Source organism: Uranotaenia lowii, chromosome 2, assembly GCF_029784155.1.
Source record: "Uranotaenia lowii strain MFRU-FL chromosome 2, ASM2978415v1, whole genome shotgun sequence".
Lineage (NCBI taxonomy): Eukaryota > Metazoa > Arthropoda > Insecta > Diptera > Culicidae > Uranotaenia > Uranotaenia lowii.
In genome coordinates this window covers 299,153,402-299,172,073 of record NC_073692.1, presented here as the reverse complement: position 1 = coordinate 299,172,073, position 18,672 = coordinate 299,153,402, and the positions used below count along the sequence as shown (strand labels likewise).

At 34.5% G+C, this 18,672-nt stretch overlaps 1 protein-coding gene across 50 annotated transcripts in view; it reads left to right on the top strand.

Annotated features, from left to right (window-relative positions):
• Positions 1-18,672, top strand: part of LOC129745126 (cell adhesion molecule Dscam2) — a 212,790-nt gene that overhangs the window by 136,606 nt on the left and 57,512 nt on the right. For all 50 annotated transcript variants that reach the window (XM_055738028.1, XM_055738027.1, XM_055738008.1 and 47 more), the window contains 4 exons: positions 8,597-8,716; positions 8,780-9,113; positions 9,174-11,198; positions 15,020-15,186. In XM_055738028.1, the coding sequence (XP_055594003.1) occupies positions 8,597-8,716; positions 8,780-9,113; positions 9,174-11,198; positions 15,020-15,186 (2,646 nt within the window). The remainder of the gene's footprint in view (positions 1-8,596; positions 8,717-8,779; positions 9,114-9,173; positions 11,199-15,019; positions 15,187-18,672) is intronic.

Here is an 18,672-nt window from a genome sequence, read left to right as displayed (position 1 = left end):
GGCGGGCAGCTTTTTCATCTTATAGACATGAAGTCAGACCTATTTATTAGTAAATTTAACGAATTTGACAGAAAACATGACTTTTTGTACCACTTTTTCAATCGAAAGTTTCGGATTGTGCTTTTTATGTTTTAGGGTTTTCTACTGGGACTTTTCTCGATTTTTAACGATTCTGGCCAAAATTTTTGGTTAGGAGTTTTTCTATTAGACGTTATTTAAAAAAACTACGTTATTTCACCGAAATTTTCCATAAACGCTTTCAAAAGTTTTTTACAAAACAAAATGTTGCATTTCTTTTCGAATACACTCCTTATATTATGACTTTGGTTATGTGGAATGCGAATTATAAGTGGAATAACTCAATTTATCGTTTATTATAAATTTTATTTGAATTTTAGGAAAAAATGCATCACAGATAATCGTCAAAGACCTTTTGGGTTGAATCGCAGAATTTCAGATATCTATTGTTATTATCAAGAACTCATAAGCCGGCAACTTTAATGCCGGCTGATTCATGTTGATAAAAACCTAAACTTGTTCACCCAGGCATTATTATTTAACTTGTGTAATTCTCATCAATATTCAGAAATGAAAAATATTTTACAAGATTTTGGTTTAAATCTTTTTCACAAACCTTTTTGCCGACTTGGATCGAAAAATTTTTGTTGAGCATATTTTTTTATCCTAAAACTTTATTTTTGCTTGAAGGAGTTAAATAATTAGGAAAAATGTATGCTGAATAAAAAAAATTCCAATATTACGTTATGCCAATAATACTACAATATTGCATTTATGCTTTGAACAGAACATAAGTCATATAAATTTTCCTCACAATCCATTGTAGAAAAAAGTTAAGGCATAAAATTTTTAAAAAAGCTTCGCGGGCCTCACAAAATGGTCTCGCGGGCCGCCTGTTGCTCTATCCTGGGCTAGAAGAATCGTTATCACCGAATTGTATTCTTAATTGTCATTATAAGAATGTTTTTGTTTATGGTGGAGAATTCCGGAGACTTCCAATGTTATTTTTGACTGGATGTTGCCCCCTCTTCCAAGGCTCTTAAAAAGCAATACAATCGTTGCCGGAACAAAAACATCCGGTTCCGGAAAAAACCTAGCCTCCTTTTCTACATTCCTCCCTTAACTAATTGAAAACCAAATTAAAAATGCATTAAGAGCCGAGATCTGGTATTAACTCCAAAAAAATAATTAGCCGATAGTTGGCATTCTTGGACATTTGAGTAACAAAAAGTTTAATCAGAACTTAAAAATTATCACAAAAATTATAAAAAATGACAATTTCTTTTTTATAGAAGTCCTAAATTTGATTGCTCGTTTATTTTTTTTAACTAAACAAAATATTATAAAGATCCATTGTGCTGATGTAATCAGCAAATCGAAAATAAAAAAAGGTTTTGCTTTCAGCAAAAATGTACACCCACAGATCGAATCTTTCTCCAGCAAAAAAATACCCTCGATTAGCGTCATGGTTGGCATAAGGATTAACCCGCAAACTGATTATAGGAAGCAGTGGCAAACGACCGTCTTCGGATGAAATATTTGCCAGAATTAAAGCTTTAAGAAAAACCAGATTCTAAAGATATCGACCGGAAAAACTAAAATTATCGATGAAAAACAGGTTTTTCGTGTTCCTCCCGAAAAAAATGTCTCAAAACTCTTCACAAACTTCAAACTCGTGGTCTGATCTGGCCCCAATTTTTCATGGGAACTTACTTAGTTTAGCCTGCAGCGCATAACATTTTAGAAGTTTTAATATTCTCATACGTATTTGGGCCACTCTAATGCACGTCCTTATGCCAACCATGACACCAACTGAGAATGCCATTTCTAGCCTAAGATCCAATCTGTGGGTGTATGTAGAAAACCAATAAACACCGATGTGTACCCGAATCAAACGTGTGAGGGTTAAAATTATTTCTAGACTAAAGTTTTTATGTAATTTAGGTGTTTCTTCACATTTCAAGTTTGGGAAAAAATAACCTAAAAAAGCCACCCTGTTTGTCAGCCTGCTGCCCGTTTTTGTACTAAACGTTTTCAGGTTATTTTTCCCTGCTCATCTTTACACAGCAGTGCCCAACAAGTGAGAAATGTCAGAAACAACTTCATATCTGAAGTAAATTTTCAGATACCGGTGTTTAATAGCTCTAAAAAAATTTAAAAAAAAAAACCAAAAACGAAAAACAACCTTCCATTTACAGAGCTACCCCAAATTGAAAAACAACCTTCCATTTACAGAGCTACCCCAAATTGAACCGTTTTCGTTCAATGCGGTCGGGTTCAACAGTGGAAGTTCGGCCAAAACCATGTGTACTGTCACATCGGGCGATTCTCCGATGGACATCTTCTGGCTGAAGGATGGCCAAAAGCTGGACAGTTCCGTGGCCAAACGGCTGGATGAGCTGTCTTCGTTCCTCTCGATTCGTCTGGTAACCATATCGGATACCGGAAATTACACCTGTGTAGCTCGGAACCCGGCCGGAACAGCCCAGCACACCAGCCAGTTGATTGTGAAGGGTGCGTTTTTTTTAAATGAAAATTAAGTGTTCCTCCAGTGTCTGAAAAAAAGTTTAGAAACAACTCCTCATTCCCTCAACGTCGAGTCAAATAATTCTGCTCGGTTTTAAAGGTGCTTTCGAACTTCTCCTGACCCGATCCCAAATGTTTCCCGAACCCTAAAATGAAAGCACCTAATTTCTGCCGGAAAATGTCTTGGAGCTTAGGTCGCTAAACGGGGCTCTCCCTACTCCCAACTCTCCTATTCCACATACACAATTTTTAAGTTTGTAGATAAATGAAAAAGTCTGAGCTTTGGAATAAAATGACAAAACCATGTTTACTCCAAAACAGATTTTCATGATTAGTGCATGCAGAATGAGACACATCCTCACTAACCCATTTCCTCACAATTTTTATGTTGTCCCCACCACCTTTTTTTTATTAAACGCTAACCGTTGCTAGCTAATGGGCCTTACGTATGCATGAATGTGTGGAACGCAAATGGTGTTACCTCTATTTTTAGACGAAGGTCAATGCTCTGATTTGTAAATATTTATGGGGAGCCAAGATTTTTGGCTAAATCGTTGATTTTTGTGAACTTAAACGAGAAATTTTGAAGATTATGGAACATAAACTTGATATGTTTGAAATTATAATATGATTTTTAACCTGCGTATTTGATTCTGAGTCTGGGATACTCTTAAGTAAGAGATTAAAATAAGGATGTCCAAAAACCTAAGTAAAAAGCTTATCTTATACGTCTATTGTAATACTATGAATATTACCTAAACATGGAATGATACGCTTTCTTTCCTTTTGCATGAATTTCAAAACCCCCAATTTGATTGAATAAAAGAATATTCTGCATTAAAAAGTATAATAAATTTATTTAAAGTGTCAATAAAATGAGAATTTTTTTTTTATTTATACAGATGTGTAAACTGAATCTTGTTATGAATTTTGTCCAATATTTTTAGTTTAATAAGTTACATGGATAGATACTCGATTCTTTAGTATGTTTTGGATTAGCTTTTTGGCTAATCGATACGGGAAAGTATTGATCTTAAGCCAAAGTCGGTGCATGCAATCAAAAGCATTCACAGATATTTGAATAATTTAATGGATTTTGCTTAAGCAAACATTATTAATTGAGGAATAAAGATTTACAAATAGTTTTTTAATTTCACCTTACTGAGTCACTATAAGAAATTTTTTGATATTTTTTCTGTATTCTTTTTTTAAATTATCACAATATTTCTAAACAAAGTTCAAGCCAAAACGTCTAACTTATTTTTCCTGACTAATTAATAGATAGTAAATACTTTATTCAAATTTTACTAGAATATCTAGTTAAAAAATTGACATCATTCAGCAGTTTATTTTGGGAAGTTTAAGTAGAGAGAAAATATTAAAGTAAAGAGACGGATAAAACAACAGGGGTACAGACAAATGGAAATGCTGATAGGTTAAAAAAAATAGTGAGATATATTGAAGATAGTTAGACAAAGTTGGACTTTAAAAGGGCAAAAAAAAAAAGATATAAATGAAAGGTGTATAATGGTATACAAAAAACGTATGAGAAAAGATGCAGAAGAAAAAAGAGAAGGGGGATGGTGATAATAAAGACGAAACATATAAAAAGAGACAAGCATGATCGAGAGATAATAGATAGATACAGGAGTGTAAGAAAAAATCGAAATAACCATGTGTGTGAGGCTAAACAGATTGAGAAACAAATCTTGTTTTTTTATTTAATAAGTAAGAGATAAATAAGAATATGTGATAAAAGAGAATAATACAGAATGAGATGTAGATATAAGGAGAGAAAAATAGAAAGAGTGAGCTAAAAATAGAGAGAGATATAAAAACAAGAGAGAAATAAAAAGATAGAGGGATGAAAATGAGGAACACATGGAGAAAAAGAGGGATAAAAGAAAATAATTTCAAAGAAGAATAAAGTCGAGATCCAAAATATTTGAAAGATAGATTGAAAAGAAGGATCAAAAGAGAGATTAAGACAGCGACACAAAATTGGATTAAAAAATAGATAAAAGATATAGAGAAACGCAAGAAAGGGTTATATTTGAGAGAGAGGGATTTTAAGATATAGAGTGAGATTGTCAGATAAAGAGTGAGATTGTCAGATAAAGAGTGAGATTTTAAGATAGAGAGAAATGAAAGAGAAAGATAAAAAAGAAGATAAAATGGAGAGATAAAATGGAGAGATAAAAGAGAGATAAAAGAGAGAGCTGAAAGAGAGATAAAAGAGAGAGCTGAAAGAGAGAGAGAGATAAAAGAGAGAGATAAAAGAGAGAGAGATAAAAGAGAGAGAGATAAAAGAGAGAGAGATAAAAAAGAGAGAGATAAAAGAGAGAGAGATAAAAGAGAGAGAGATAAAAGAGAGAGATAATAGAGAGAGATAAAAGAGAGAGCTGAAAGAGAGAGCTGCAAGAGAGAGAGAGATAAAAGAGAGAGAGAGATAAAAGAGAGAGAGATAAAAGAGAGAGAGAGATAAAAGAGAGAGAGAGATAAAAGAGAGAGAGAGATAAAAGAGAGAGAGAGATAAAAGAGAGAGAGATAAAAGAGAGAGAGATAAAAGAGAGAGAGAGAGAGAGAGAGATAAAAGAGAGAGAGAGATAAAAGAGAGAGAGATAAAAGAGAGAGATAAAAGAGAGAGATAATAGAGAGAGATGAAAGAGAGAGATAAAAGAGAGAGATAAAAGAGAAAGATAAAATAGAGAGAGATAGAAGAGAGAAAGAAAAATGAAAAAGAATAAAGAGAGCAAAATAAAGGACATGGAGTTAAAAGAGAGAGATGAAAGAGAGACATAAAAGAGAGAAATCAAAGAGAGAGATAAAAGAGAGAGATAAACGAGAGAGATGAAAGAGAGATACAAAAGAGAGAGATAAAAGAAAGCGATTAAAGAGAAAGATAAAAGAGAAAGATAAAAGAGAGAGAGAGATAAGAGGGAAATTAAACAAATTTAAAGGGGAAATAAAAGGGAGATAAAAGAAAGAGATAATGATGATAAAATGATAAAAAAAAAAGATAAAAAGAGGGATAAAAGAGAGGAAGAGAAAGAAAAGAGAGGGATAAAAAACACAAAATTGGATTAAAAAATAGATAAAAGATATAGAGAAACGCAAGAAAGGGTTATATATTAGAGAGAGGGATTTTAAGATATAGAGTGAGATTGTCAGATAAAGAGTGAGATTTTAAGATAGATAGTGAGATTTTAAGATACAGAGAAATGAAAGAGAAAGATAAAAAAGAAGATAAAATGGAGAGATAAAATGGAGAGATAAAAGGGAGAGCTGAAAGAGAGAGAGAGATAAAAGAGAGAGAGAGAGATAAAAGAGAGAGAGATAAAAGAGAGAGAGATAAAAAAGAGAGATAATTGAGAAGAGAGAAAGAAAAATGAAAAAGAATAAAGAGAGCAAGATGAAGGACATGGAGTTAAAAGAGAGAGATGAAACAGAGACATAAAAGAGAGAAATCAAAGAGAGAGATAAAAGAGAGAGATAAACGAGAGAGATGAAAGAGAGATACAAAAGAGAGAGATAAAAGAAAGCGATTAAAGAGAAAGATAAAAGAGAAAGATAAAAGAGAGAGATAAGAGGGAAATTAAACAAATTTAAAGGGGAAATAAAAGAGAGATAAAAGAAAGAGATAATGATGATGAAATGATAAAAAAAAGATAAAAAAGAGGGATAAAAGAGAGGAAGAGAAAGAAAAGAGAGGGATAAAAGAGATAGATTAAAGAGAGAGAGATTGAAAGGAGAGATTAAAGAGAAAGATTGAAGAGAGAGATTAAAGAGAAAGATTAAAGAGAAAGATCAAAGAGAGAGATTAAAGAGAGAGATTAAAGATAGAGATTAAAAAGAGGGATTAAAGAGAGAGAGCTTAAGAAGAGGGATAAAAGAGAGAGATAAAAATAGAGAGATAAAAGAGAGAGCCAAAACAGCGAGAACAAAGAGAAATAAAAGAGAGATATAAAAAGAGAGATAAAAGAGATAGATAAACGGGAGGAATAAAGGAGAGTGATAAAAGAGGCAGAGATAAAAGAGGGGAAGATGAAAGAGAGAGTGATAAAATAGAGGGCGAGAAAAGAGAGAGAGATAAAAAAAAAGAGATAAAAGATAGAGAAATAAAAGAGAGAGACTGAAGAGAAAGATTAAAAAGAGAGATAAAAGAGAGAGATAAAAGAGAGATAAGGAGAGAGATGAAAGAGAGATATAAAAGAGAGAGATAAAAGAAAGCGATTAAAGAGCGAAATAAAAGAGAAAAATAAAAGAAAGAGATAAAAGAGAGAGACAAAAGAAAGAGATAAGAGAAAAATTAAAAAAATCAAAGGGGAAATAAAATAGAGATAAAAGAGAGACATAAAAAAAGAGATAAAAGAAAGAGATAGAAGAGAGGGATAAAAAAGAGAGATAAAAGATAATGAGAGAGAAACAAAAGAGAGGGATAAAAGAGAGAGAGATTAAAAGGAGAGATTAAAAAGAAAGATTGAAGAGAGAGTTAAAAGCTTAAGCAGAGAGATAAAAGAGAGAGATATAAATATAGAGATAAAAGAGAGAGCCAAAATAGCGAGAACAAAGAGAAATGAAAGAGAGATATAAAAAGAGAGATAAAAGAGAAAGATAAACGGGAGAAATAAAAGAGAGAGATAAAAGAGGCAGAGATAAAAAAGGGGAAAGATAAAGGAGAGAGATAAAAAAGAGAGAGAGAGAGATAAAAGATAGAGAGATAAAAGAGAGAGATAAACAAAAGATTGAAGAGGAAGATTAAAGATAGAGATAAAAGAGAGAGATAAAAGAGAGAGATAAAAGAGAGAGATAAAAGTAAGAGAGAGATTTGACGATTGGAAAAAAGACAGATAAAAAAGAGATATGCAAAAAGGTTAAATGAGAGGGTTCATCTTCTCATAGAGAGATATAAAAAGAAAAAGACATAGAATAGAGGGATAGAAGAGACAGAGATAAATAGAAAAGAGGCAGGGATATAAAAGTGGAAAGAGTCTAAATAATTCATCTCGATCTATTTTAACTCTTTCCTCTTTTATATCTCTGCCTCTTTTTTATTTCTCTCTCCCTCTTCTATCCCTCGCAAGGAGATGAACAAAAAAAAACTGTTAGAGATTGAAAAAAGAGAGATAAACATGATAGGATAAAAAAGAGAAATATTAAAATGGGAAAGTTATGAAAACGAGAATAGTAAAAAACAGATAGAAAAAGCGTAACAGAAAAGAAAAACTAAGAAGATTTACATTAAAATAATAAAAATAATAAAAGGAAAAAAAAATTCGTGAAATATATAGAAAAGTAAAAGTAAAAAACAATGAGAATAGAGGACGATAAAAAAGACTAAAATTGAAAAGATATAAAAAAAACTGAGATATAGCGATATAAAAGATAGATATAAAAAAAAACAAAGAGAGACAAAGAAAAAAAAATATAAGAAGATAATGACGAGAGGAGGTAAACAAAGAAACAAATGAATGTGGAATTAGAAGCGAGAAGGTGTTAGATGAGATGAAAGCGATAAAGAAAAAGAAAAAGTTGAAAAGATAAGGAAGGTTGAGGCGTGCATGGAGAAAAAAAAAGAAAGAGAAAGACGATAGAGATAGTAAATGAAATGCAAAAAATATATAGAGGAAACATACATATCGTAAGGGAGAGATGAATGTATAGAAAAAACAGTTAGGGTGAAAAGAAAAGATTAGAACTTAATCACCTGACAAGGTAATTCTAACAAGGGGAGAAGTTGTCACCAAGTGTGCAATAGAATTGGAAATCTTAACTTATTTCGGCTTTTCGTTTGGAAGTTTATGAGGTGTTGAAGCGTTTAAACTGACAAGATTTTATTCAACTCAATTTTCAAAAATTTTGATAATTTTTTCGATTTAGAAAAATCAAATCACTTAGCATCAAGTGTTGTTTGAGCATAACCATTCGAAAAGAGAGGTAACACCACACTGCTTTCCGCAATATGGAAGGCCCGAAACAACGAAGAAATGGACTAACATTTTTCTCATTTGTCTCCCAAAAAATAAAAATTACACAAATTTATTGTAAACAGTTCCACCAAGGTGGATTCTGGAACCGACAGACAAGGCTTTTGCCCAGGGCTCCAATGCTAAGGTCGAATGCAAAGCCGACGGGTTCCCGAAGCCTCAGGTCAGCTGGAAGAAGGCTATCGGTGAGTTATTCCGATTTCTGAAAGTGGAGCGGAAACTTTAATATTTTTTTCAAATTTTTAAAGGTGACACCCCCGGAGAGTACAAAGATCTTCGTTCTAACGATTCTAGCATCCGAGTCGAGGAGGGATCGCTGTTTATCAACAATATTCAGAAATCGAACGAAGGTTACTATCTGTGCGAAGCGATCAATGGTATCGGATCCGGGTTGAGTGCGGTTATCCTGATCAGCGTTCAAGCCCCGCCGGAGTTTACCGAAAAACTGCGAAATCAGACGGCACGACGCGGCGAACCGACGGTGCTCCAGTGTGAAGCCAAGGGCGAGAAACCGATCGGCATTTTGTGGAACATGAACAACATCCGCCTGGACCCGAAATCGGACAACCGATATACTATTAGGTTTGTTTGGTTATTTGAATGTTTCAATGTGTGAATATAACATTTGATTTATCTTTTAAGAGAGGAAATTCGACCAGATGGTGTCATGTCAAGTCTTTCGATCAAACGAACGGAACGAAGCGACTCAGCTCTTTTCACCTGTATGGCTACCAACGCGTTTGGAAGTGATGATGCTAGTATCAATATGATCATTCAGGAAGCTCCGGAAATGCCATATGCGCTGAAGGTTTTGGACAAATCTGGCCGTACGGTTCAACTCAGTTGGGCTAAACCCTATGACGGAAATTCACCATTGAAGCGATACATCATTGAATTCAAGCGATCCCGAGGTACCTGGGATAACGATGTCGATCGAGTGATCGTTCCGGGACATACCAATGAAGCTCAGGTTCAGAAACTGAGTCCGGCTACCACCTATAACATCCGAATCGTTGCTGAGAATGAGATCGGTGTATCGGATTCGTCAGAAGTGGTAACGATCATCACGGCTGAAGAAGCTCCAACGGGCAAACCACAGGCTATCAAAATTGAACCGATCAATCAGACTACCCTCCGAGTGAGCTGGAAGGCTCCACCACGTGCCGAATGGAATGGTGATATTTTGGGATACTACGTAGGATTCAAGCAGACGTCCCACAACTCGTCGTATATCTACGAAACGGTCAACTACTCTCTGGAAGGTGGAGAAGGAAAGGAACATAGTTTAGAGATCAACAACCTTAAAACATACACACAGTACACGATCGTGATTCAGGCATTCAATAAGGTTGGAGCAGGTCCAATGAGCGAAGAAGAAAAACAATACACTGCCGAAGGAACCCCTGATCAGCCCCCAAGCGACACGATGTGTACTACTCTTACCTCGCAAACTATCCGGGTGTCCTGGGTGAGCCCTCCTCTGGAATCGGCCAATGGCGTTATCAAAGGATACAAAGTCGTCTATGCTCCAAGTGATCTGTGGAATGATGATAAGAATAAGGACTACAAAAAGACGGCCTCCAGCGATACTGTTTTACATGGACTGAAGAAATACACCAACTACACCATGCAAGTTCTGGCTACTACCTCAGGCGGTGATGGCGTTCGAAGTGCTCCAATCCACTGTCAAACTGAACAAGACGTTCCGGAATCACCAACCGCAATGAAAGCTCTCGTAATGTCAGAAGGATCTATTCTGGTATCTTGGCAGCCACCTTCGCAACCCAACGGAGTTATTCTGCAATACACCGTGTACATCAAGAGCGGCGAACAGGAACCCAAAAACCACAAGGTACCTTCCTACCAAACGAGCTACGAAGCCTCCGGCTTAGAAAAGAATCAGCAATACGAGTTCTGGGTCACTGCCAGTACAAATATCGGCGAAGGACAACAATCCAAAACGGTTTCCGCTATGCCAAGCGACAAAGTTCCAGCCAAGATCGCTTCTTTCGACGACACGTTCACTGCTACCTTTAAAGAAGATGCCAAACTGCCCTGTCTAGCCGTTGGCTCCCCAACTCCAGATATAACCTGGAAGATCAAGGGGCAGGAATTCGTTCCCAACGAGCGCATTCGTCAACTACCGGAAGGATCCCTGTTCATCAAAGACGTCATTCGCCAAGATGCCGGAGACTATACTTGCACCGCCGAAAACTCGATCGCTAAAGATTCCATCACCCACCGATTGATCATTCTAGCACCACCGCAATCACCTCAACTTACGCTCACTGCCACTACCACCGATTCACTAGCAGTCAAACTGAAGCCCCACGAATCGGACAGCGCCCCGATGCAAGGCTACACCCTGCACTACAAACCGGAATTCGGCGACTGGGAAACCATCGATGTGGCCCTGGAAGCACCCAAGTACACCATCGAAAACCTATTCTGCGGGCTACGTTATCAGGTGTACGCCACTGCTTACAACTCCATCGGAGCCGGTGAACCATCGGATATTCTGAACACTCGCACCAAGGGATCGAAACCACTGCTGCCGGAAAAATCCCGCTTCATCGAGGTGTCTTCCAACTCCATTACGTTGCACCTGCCGGCCTGGAAGGACGGTGGCTGCCGGATGTCTCACTTCGTCGTAGAACACAAGAAGAAGTGAGTACTTTCAGTCCCTTTCCTTGGTCAGAGTTTATTAAAACTAGCATTCAAATATTTTGCGTTAGAAGAAAGTTATAATTTTAGTTTCTGATGTCCTATTCTATAAATTAAGATTATCACCCGGTTTTTTTGTTCCTTATTGTTGAATATTATGTTCTAACAGCGTGAGCATTTCATGATTCAAAATTATAGATGGATAGAAGAAGATTAGAAGAAAAGACTGGTGTTGATTCCCGATTCAGATTTCCAATGCAAATTCAAGTTTCACATTGAGGATTTCAGTTTTCAGATTTCAAATACAGATTTCAATTTTCAGATTTTCAGATTCAGATTTCAGATTTCAGATTTCAGATTCAGATTCAGATTCAGATTTAGATTTCAGATTCAGATTTCAGATTCAGATTTCAGATTCAGATTTCAGATTCAGATTTCAGATTCAGATTTCAGATTCAGATTTCAGATTCAGATTTCAGATTCAGATTTCAGATTCAGATTTCAGATTCAGATTTCAGATTCAGATTTCAGATTCAGATTTCAGATTCAGATTTCAGATTCAGATTTCAGATTCAGATTTCAGATTCAGATTTCAGATTCAGATTTCAGATTCAGATTTCAGATTCAGATTTCAGATTCAGATTTCAGATTCAGATTTCAGATTCAGATTTCAGATTCAGATTTCAGATTCAGATTTCAGATTCAGATTTCAGATTCAGATTTCAGATTCAGATTTCAGATTCAGATTTCAGATTCAGATTTCAGATTCAGATTTCAGATTCAGATTTCAGATTCAGATTTCAGATTCAGATTTCAGATTCAGATTTCAGATTCAGATTTCAGATTCAGATTTCAGATTCAGATTTCAGATTCAGATTTCAGATTCAGATTTCAGATTCAGATTTCAGATTCAGATTTCAGATTCAGATTTCAGATTCAGATTTCAGATTCAGATTTCAGATTCAGATTTCAGATTCAGATTTCAGATTCAGATTTCAGATTCAGATTTCAGATTCAGATTTCAGATTCAGATTTCAGATTCAGATTTCAGATTCAGATTTCAGATTCAGATTTCAGATTCAGATTTCAGATTCAGATTTCAGATTCAGATTTCAGATTCAGATTTCAGATTCAGATTTCAGATTCAGATTTCAGATTCAGATTTCAGATTCAGATTTCAGATTCAGATTTCAGATTCAGATTTCAGATTCAGATTTCAGATTCAGATTTCAGATTCAGATTTCAGATTCAGATTTCAGATTCAGATTTCAGATTCAGATTTCAGATTCAGATTTCAGATTCAGATTTCAGATTCAGATTTCAGATTCAGATTTCAGATTCAGATTTCAGATTCAGATTTCAGATTCAGATTTCAGATTCAGATTTCAGATTCAGATTTCAGATTCAGATTTCAGATTCAGATTTCAGATTCAGATTTCAGATTCAGATTTCAGATTTCAGATTCAGATTTCAGATTCAGATTTCAGATTCAGATTTCAGATTCAGATTTCAGATTCAGATTTCAGATTCAGATTTCAGATTCAGATTTCAGATTCAGATTTCAGATTCAGATTTCAGATTCAGATTTCAGATTCAGATTTCAGATTCAGATTTCAGATTCAGATTTCAGATTCAGATTTCAGATTCAGATTTCAGATTCAGATTTCAGATTCAGATTTCAGATTCAGATTTCAGATTCAGATTTCAGATTCAGATTTCAGATTCAGATTTCAGATTCAGATTTCAGATTCAGATTTCAGATTCAGATTTCAGATTCAGATTTCAGATTCAGATTTCAGATTCAGATTTCAGATTCAGATTTCAGATTCAGATTTCAGATTCAGATTTCAGATTCAGATTTCAGATTCAGATTTCAGATTCAGATTTCAGATTCAGATTTCAAATTCAGATTTCAGATTCAGATTTCAGATTCTGATTTCAGATTCAGATTTCAGATTCAGATTTCAGATTCAGATTTCAGATTTCAGATTCAGATTTCAGATTCAGATTTCAGATTCAGATTTCAGATTCAGATTTCAGATTCAGAGTTCAGATTCAGATTTCAGATTCAGATTTCAGATTCAGATTTCAGATTCAGATTTCAGATTCAGATTTCAGATTCAGATTTCAGATTCAGATTTCAGATTCAGATTTCAGATTCAGATTTCAGATTCAGATTTCAGATTCAGATTTCAGATTCAGATTTCAGATTCAGATTTCAGATTCAGATTTCAGATTCAGATTTCAGATTCAGATTTCAGATTCAGATTTCAGATTCAGATTTCAGATTCAGATTTCAGATTCAGATTTCAGATTCAGATTTCAGATTCAGATTTTAGATTTAGATTTCAGATTCAGATTTCAGATTCAGATTTCAGATTCAGATTTCAGATTCAGATTTCAGATTCAGATTTCAGATTCAGATTTCAGATTCAGATTTCAGATTCAGATTTCAGATTCAGATTTCAGATTCAGATTTCAGATTCAGATTTCAGATTCAGATTTCAGATTCAGATTTCAGATTCAGATTTCAGATTCACTTTTCAGATTCAGATTTCAGATTCAGATTTCTGATGAAGATTTCAGAAGATTTCACATTTAGATTTACATTTCCGATTAATCCTTCAGATTTTAGATTAAGATTTCAGAAGATTTGAACATTTAGATTTACATTTCCGATTAAGTTTTCAGATTTCAGATTAAGATTTCATATTCAGATTTCGGATTCAGATTTCATATTCAGATTTTAGATCGTACTTAGGTTACAGATTGTGGTTCAGATTATATATTCAGATTAAAATACATAAGGTACACCGGGGTAAGTGTGGACGGGTTTTCGTATAGTTCAACTTTAAAAAATCATAAAAAAATCAGCAGTGGAGCAATTTTGATAAATTGACGTTCAATGTGATGCAGAACATGTTTTTTACAAAAGCTGAAGAGATGAGCTCGATAGAAGCAAAGCAAAAAAAGTTATCACGCAAATCGTTATGGACGGCTGGTGTCTTCACTTACCCCGCTTTATGGGGTAAGTGTGGACGGTAGATTTTCCCTTTGATTTCTCAGGAAATTTTCAAAAAATTTGTGTTTTCTTGGTTGAATACGTTACTTTATTGCTCGAATCGTCCAAAATTTTGAAAAAAGTTCATGATACTATAATTATAGTGTGTAATTTATGTTACAACACACGAGATCCGATTTCATCAAAAACACAGAACAAATAAGTACTTTACTCAAATTTTCATGATCCGAATGCTTAATATAGCTAAATAATACAACTCATAAAGGATGAAGGACAGAAAATTGAAAAAATGTGTAAACATCAAGTCTTTTTAAAGCCGTCCACACTTACCCCAGCCAGGTAGGGGTTGGAGACAAAATTTTAGTTTTTTGTAAATAAACTCTTTTTTCTTAATTTTTAACCGCTGTTTCTTTTCCTAACTGGTTGTTTCGAATGTAAGGATTGTTTCAATGTAGAGTTTTTCATCGAGAGCCAGCTAGTTTAGGAGAAATTTGCAATTGAAAAAGATGCACATCAACTCGACATCGTAGTTGAAAATAGAAAATTCCGAAAAAGTCGCTGTAAACAACCGTTATTGGCTGAATCGTATCTTTTTCACAGTTATTGGATAGATTACAAGTAAATTGAACATTCTGCATCAAAAGTTTGAAAAAATAGTGCACAGTATTGTTTTTATAGCCATCGTCCACACTTACCCCGCGTCCACACTTACTCCGGTGTACCTTAGATGAAAAAATGTTCCTTTCTGTGTTTATAAAATCTTAATAAAAAAAAACGATGCTAATTCAACTTAACTTCGCAGAGACCAAGTCGATTGGAATCAAATCTCGAACAACGTCAAGCCGGGAGGCAACTTCGTTGTGCTGGACCTAGAACCTGCAACCTGGTACAACCTCCGGGTGACGGCCCACAATAACGCCGGCTTTACGGTAGCCGAGTACGAATTCGCAACGCTCACCATCACCGGAGGTAAGTCTTCGCTGTTCCTTAGGTGGTAATGTTTGCTTCTTACAATCATCTCGTTATTGTTGATCATAATACGAGTACTACTACTTCTACTACTACCGTTTCATTGGATCTTTTTTTGTTTCTTCATTTAGTATCTCGTTTAGGCTCTCTTTCGTTCTAGTAGTTTGTTCATTCTCGGATAACAAAATAACCTATACAAATTGTTTAGCTTTCTTGGGTTTTCGTTATGATCGCGATTTAACTGTTTAAATTTTATGTTGATATCATCCATTCATCGCTGCATCAAATCATCATCTTTTAATTTGCATAATTTCGTGTCAGGCATCGACTGTGTCTCGGATATGTTATCTTCCGTTTTGATGAAGTTTATTTGAAACAAAAACTCGCTTCCCCTGTTTTGAGTTTCGATAATGAATCAAAAGATCAATGCAAAGATAACAGCAAAGCTTGTCTCTGAAACAACCTTAAACGAATGAGTGTCCACCACTGGAAATAGTGCAGTGTCCCAGAAAGGATTGACCGACTGAACAATGTCAAAATCAAAACAAAAATGCACTGAATGATGCATCACTCCCCCCTAGAACAGTAACACACCGTCCCGAATTGAAAATCTAACAACAGTCTAATACCTACTATTCGTAAGTTATCAAAACGCGCAAAATTATTCCAAAAAAATAAAAAATCAGCACTATGTATAAAGTGTATATACAAAAATTGGAACCGAACAGCGTGACGTGAATCGGATAACAGCTCAAAAAAACTGGACTCGGAAAAAAACGTAAAACTCACAAGCACTCTCACGATGATCAGACAAAAATCTTGCACCATCAAGAGAAAACGAAGTATAACCGATGTGTGATGTGTAAAATTATCGAAGCAAGTTTGATTTCCATAATGTTTAAATCGGTTTAGTTTAGTTTGACCCCACCCTTCCAGTTCAATCCATCATCCCAAAACGTGTGTTTGTGTAACTTCCTGTTTTTCCATCCCTTCAGCCATCGTTTGTTACTTTCCTTACATTTTGCTTTTGTTTTCGTCGGTCCGATTTGTACCCATTTTACTGCAAACGTCTCCCTCCTGTTGTGATTCATTCCCATTTGCAAACATCATGTTCTTTGTGCACGCACTGAGTTGAATTGTTTCTTAATCTACGGCACACCAGTAGCAACACTTTTCGTTCTATCCTGGAAGCATTTGAAACGAATAAGATAAAAATGAACAGTTGTTGGAAGGAGAAAAAAATCTCACTCTTTAGAGGAAGTTTTCTTCGAGTTTGTATTATTACTCTCTGGAGCCACTATACATTCCGGTGATTCGAAAGGCAAAAAAAGTTATTTGAAGTCATTGTAAAAAATATTATGTGCTTAAAAATGAAGCTAATTAATGTATCATTGCGGATCTAACGGTTTAAGGTGGATATGGGTGGGCAATCAAAATAAGCTATTATTCTCTGGAGCCACTATACTTGAGAAGGGTGGTAACGTTTTTTTTTACCGAAGAAAGGAACCAACTGTAACATGCTCATCTTATAGTAAATTTATTGTTCAATTTTTTTTAAACTTCTAGAAATATGTTTCGCGCTTTAGGGATGAATCATCCAATAGGATGAAAATCCCAGAAAAAAATAGAAATATATTTGAACCTATTCGGAGGTCTTGGGAAACATCGTTTCGGCCTAGAGCTATCTTTGCCAATTTTCTGTTTACTCTATTAGTTTACCCCAGAAACAGTTCCAATTCAAGAAGACTATTTGATTTTTTTTCTTTTTTTTTTATAGAAATTTAACCCATTAAGGTAATTCTTCTTCACCAAGAAGACTTTAAGAAAACTGATACTGTTTTAAGAGATTCGTTAATATTATTCTTTGTTATAAGTTTATGAAAAAATGTTTTTTGAAAGCCTTTCAGGACAGATACAAATCCTTTAATAATTAGTAAAATTATTCCGGTAGCTTTATTATAAATATTCCAGAATGCTATACAACAATTTTGATAATTTTCTTTTCTTTTAAGCATTTTATAAATGCTGTATTATCACTGAAAGACCCCTCTTGTTTATTACCTTTCTGAAGGTTCAACAAGACACGAATGCCACAAGGATGGTAAAGTGTCATTAATAAAACCTTAAAAAAAGTAAATTTAAGAAATTTGTAAATCGTGTTATTCTTGACATCTTGACGCATAGTTAAAAACGTTTTTTCTATTTGAACGAATACAAAAGGCATTGTAGTCTTCATCGAAAAAAAAAACTTTTTTGTATTTTATTAGTTAAACCTTAACCATTCGTTTTATTGTGATACGAATGCCACGAGGATGGTAAATAATCGGTAAAGTGAATCCTCTTACTTTAAGCAGAGCAACAGCATTTCACGAAGACAAAAACGTGCTAAATAGTCTGCAGCATCTTGAGGTCTATAAAATAAAAGTCGTTTTCTTGAAACATACTAATAGTCGATGTCAGTAGCATAAACAAACAAATACATTAGTAATATCAATTGTCCAGCATGTATCAAGGTCATCTTTACAACATGTTGGGAAATCGTCATGTTTGGGAACTCGTTCCCTGCTTGAATCGGGGTGATTCCGTGTACTCATTCATGGTGAACAACTTCACTCAACAGCACCACACATATCTTCAAAATTATTAAGCATGCTTAAGCTCCCACGGAAATGATTTTAATATACCCTTTTTTTTATTTTCAAATGTTACGTTTCTAGATGTTCCGACCGCATCACGTGAAATTTGGAGAATATTGGGCGATACGTCAAAATTTACCATACAACAGATTCGGAAAATGCAACACGTTTTCAAACAGGGCTTTTGAAATTGGTTGAAGCTTGAAATTTTGGTTTAAATAATTTGGTTTTAAGGTGGTTAAATACAGGAAAATAATAGAACATTTATCTTTTTTGTTTTTTTTTTTTTTCGTTCAACACTCAACAGCAATACATAGGAAACATTGGGAGCATTAAGCTTAACCGTGCGAAGATCGGCAAAACATCCTTTCACAATCATCTTTATTCGAAATAAAATATCAATATTCACAATATGAAGTCATATCTTGAAATTTACGATTTTTAACACTGTACAGTATTTGAATATTCCTGTCAACACTATACGATTTTACTATTTCATTTCAAACTTAGTGTAAAAACCCGGTTTTATTTTTTACGACTGGCCTTTTGCATATTTTTAAAAAATCATCTTTCTTAAACTTGATTTTTTTTAAGGAAAATTAAAACAAAAGCTCAAAACCTTTAATTTTTTTACATAACTTTAAATAGTCTTCAACAATATTGCGTGGTGAAATGACACATCCAATTTAATAAACAGCAGAGACGCTTGAAATATTTACCAATTCCAATTTCAACCAATATTCATTGAATAAATGCAGAATTCTTTTTTCTTTTTTGAATTTCACATCAGTTTATTTTATAGTTATGGTCAAAATCCAAAAATATTGCTTTTAAATCAGTTGAATTTTAC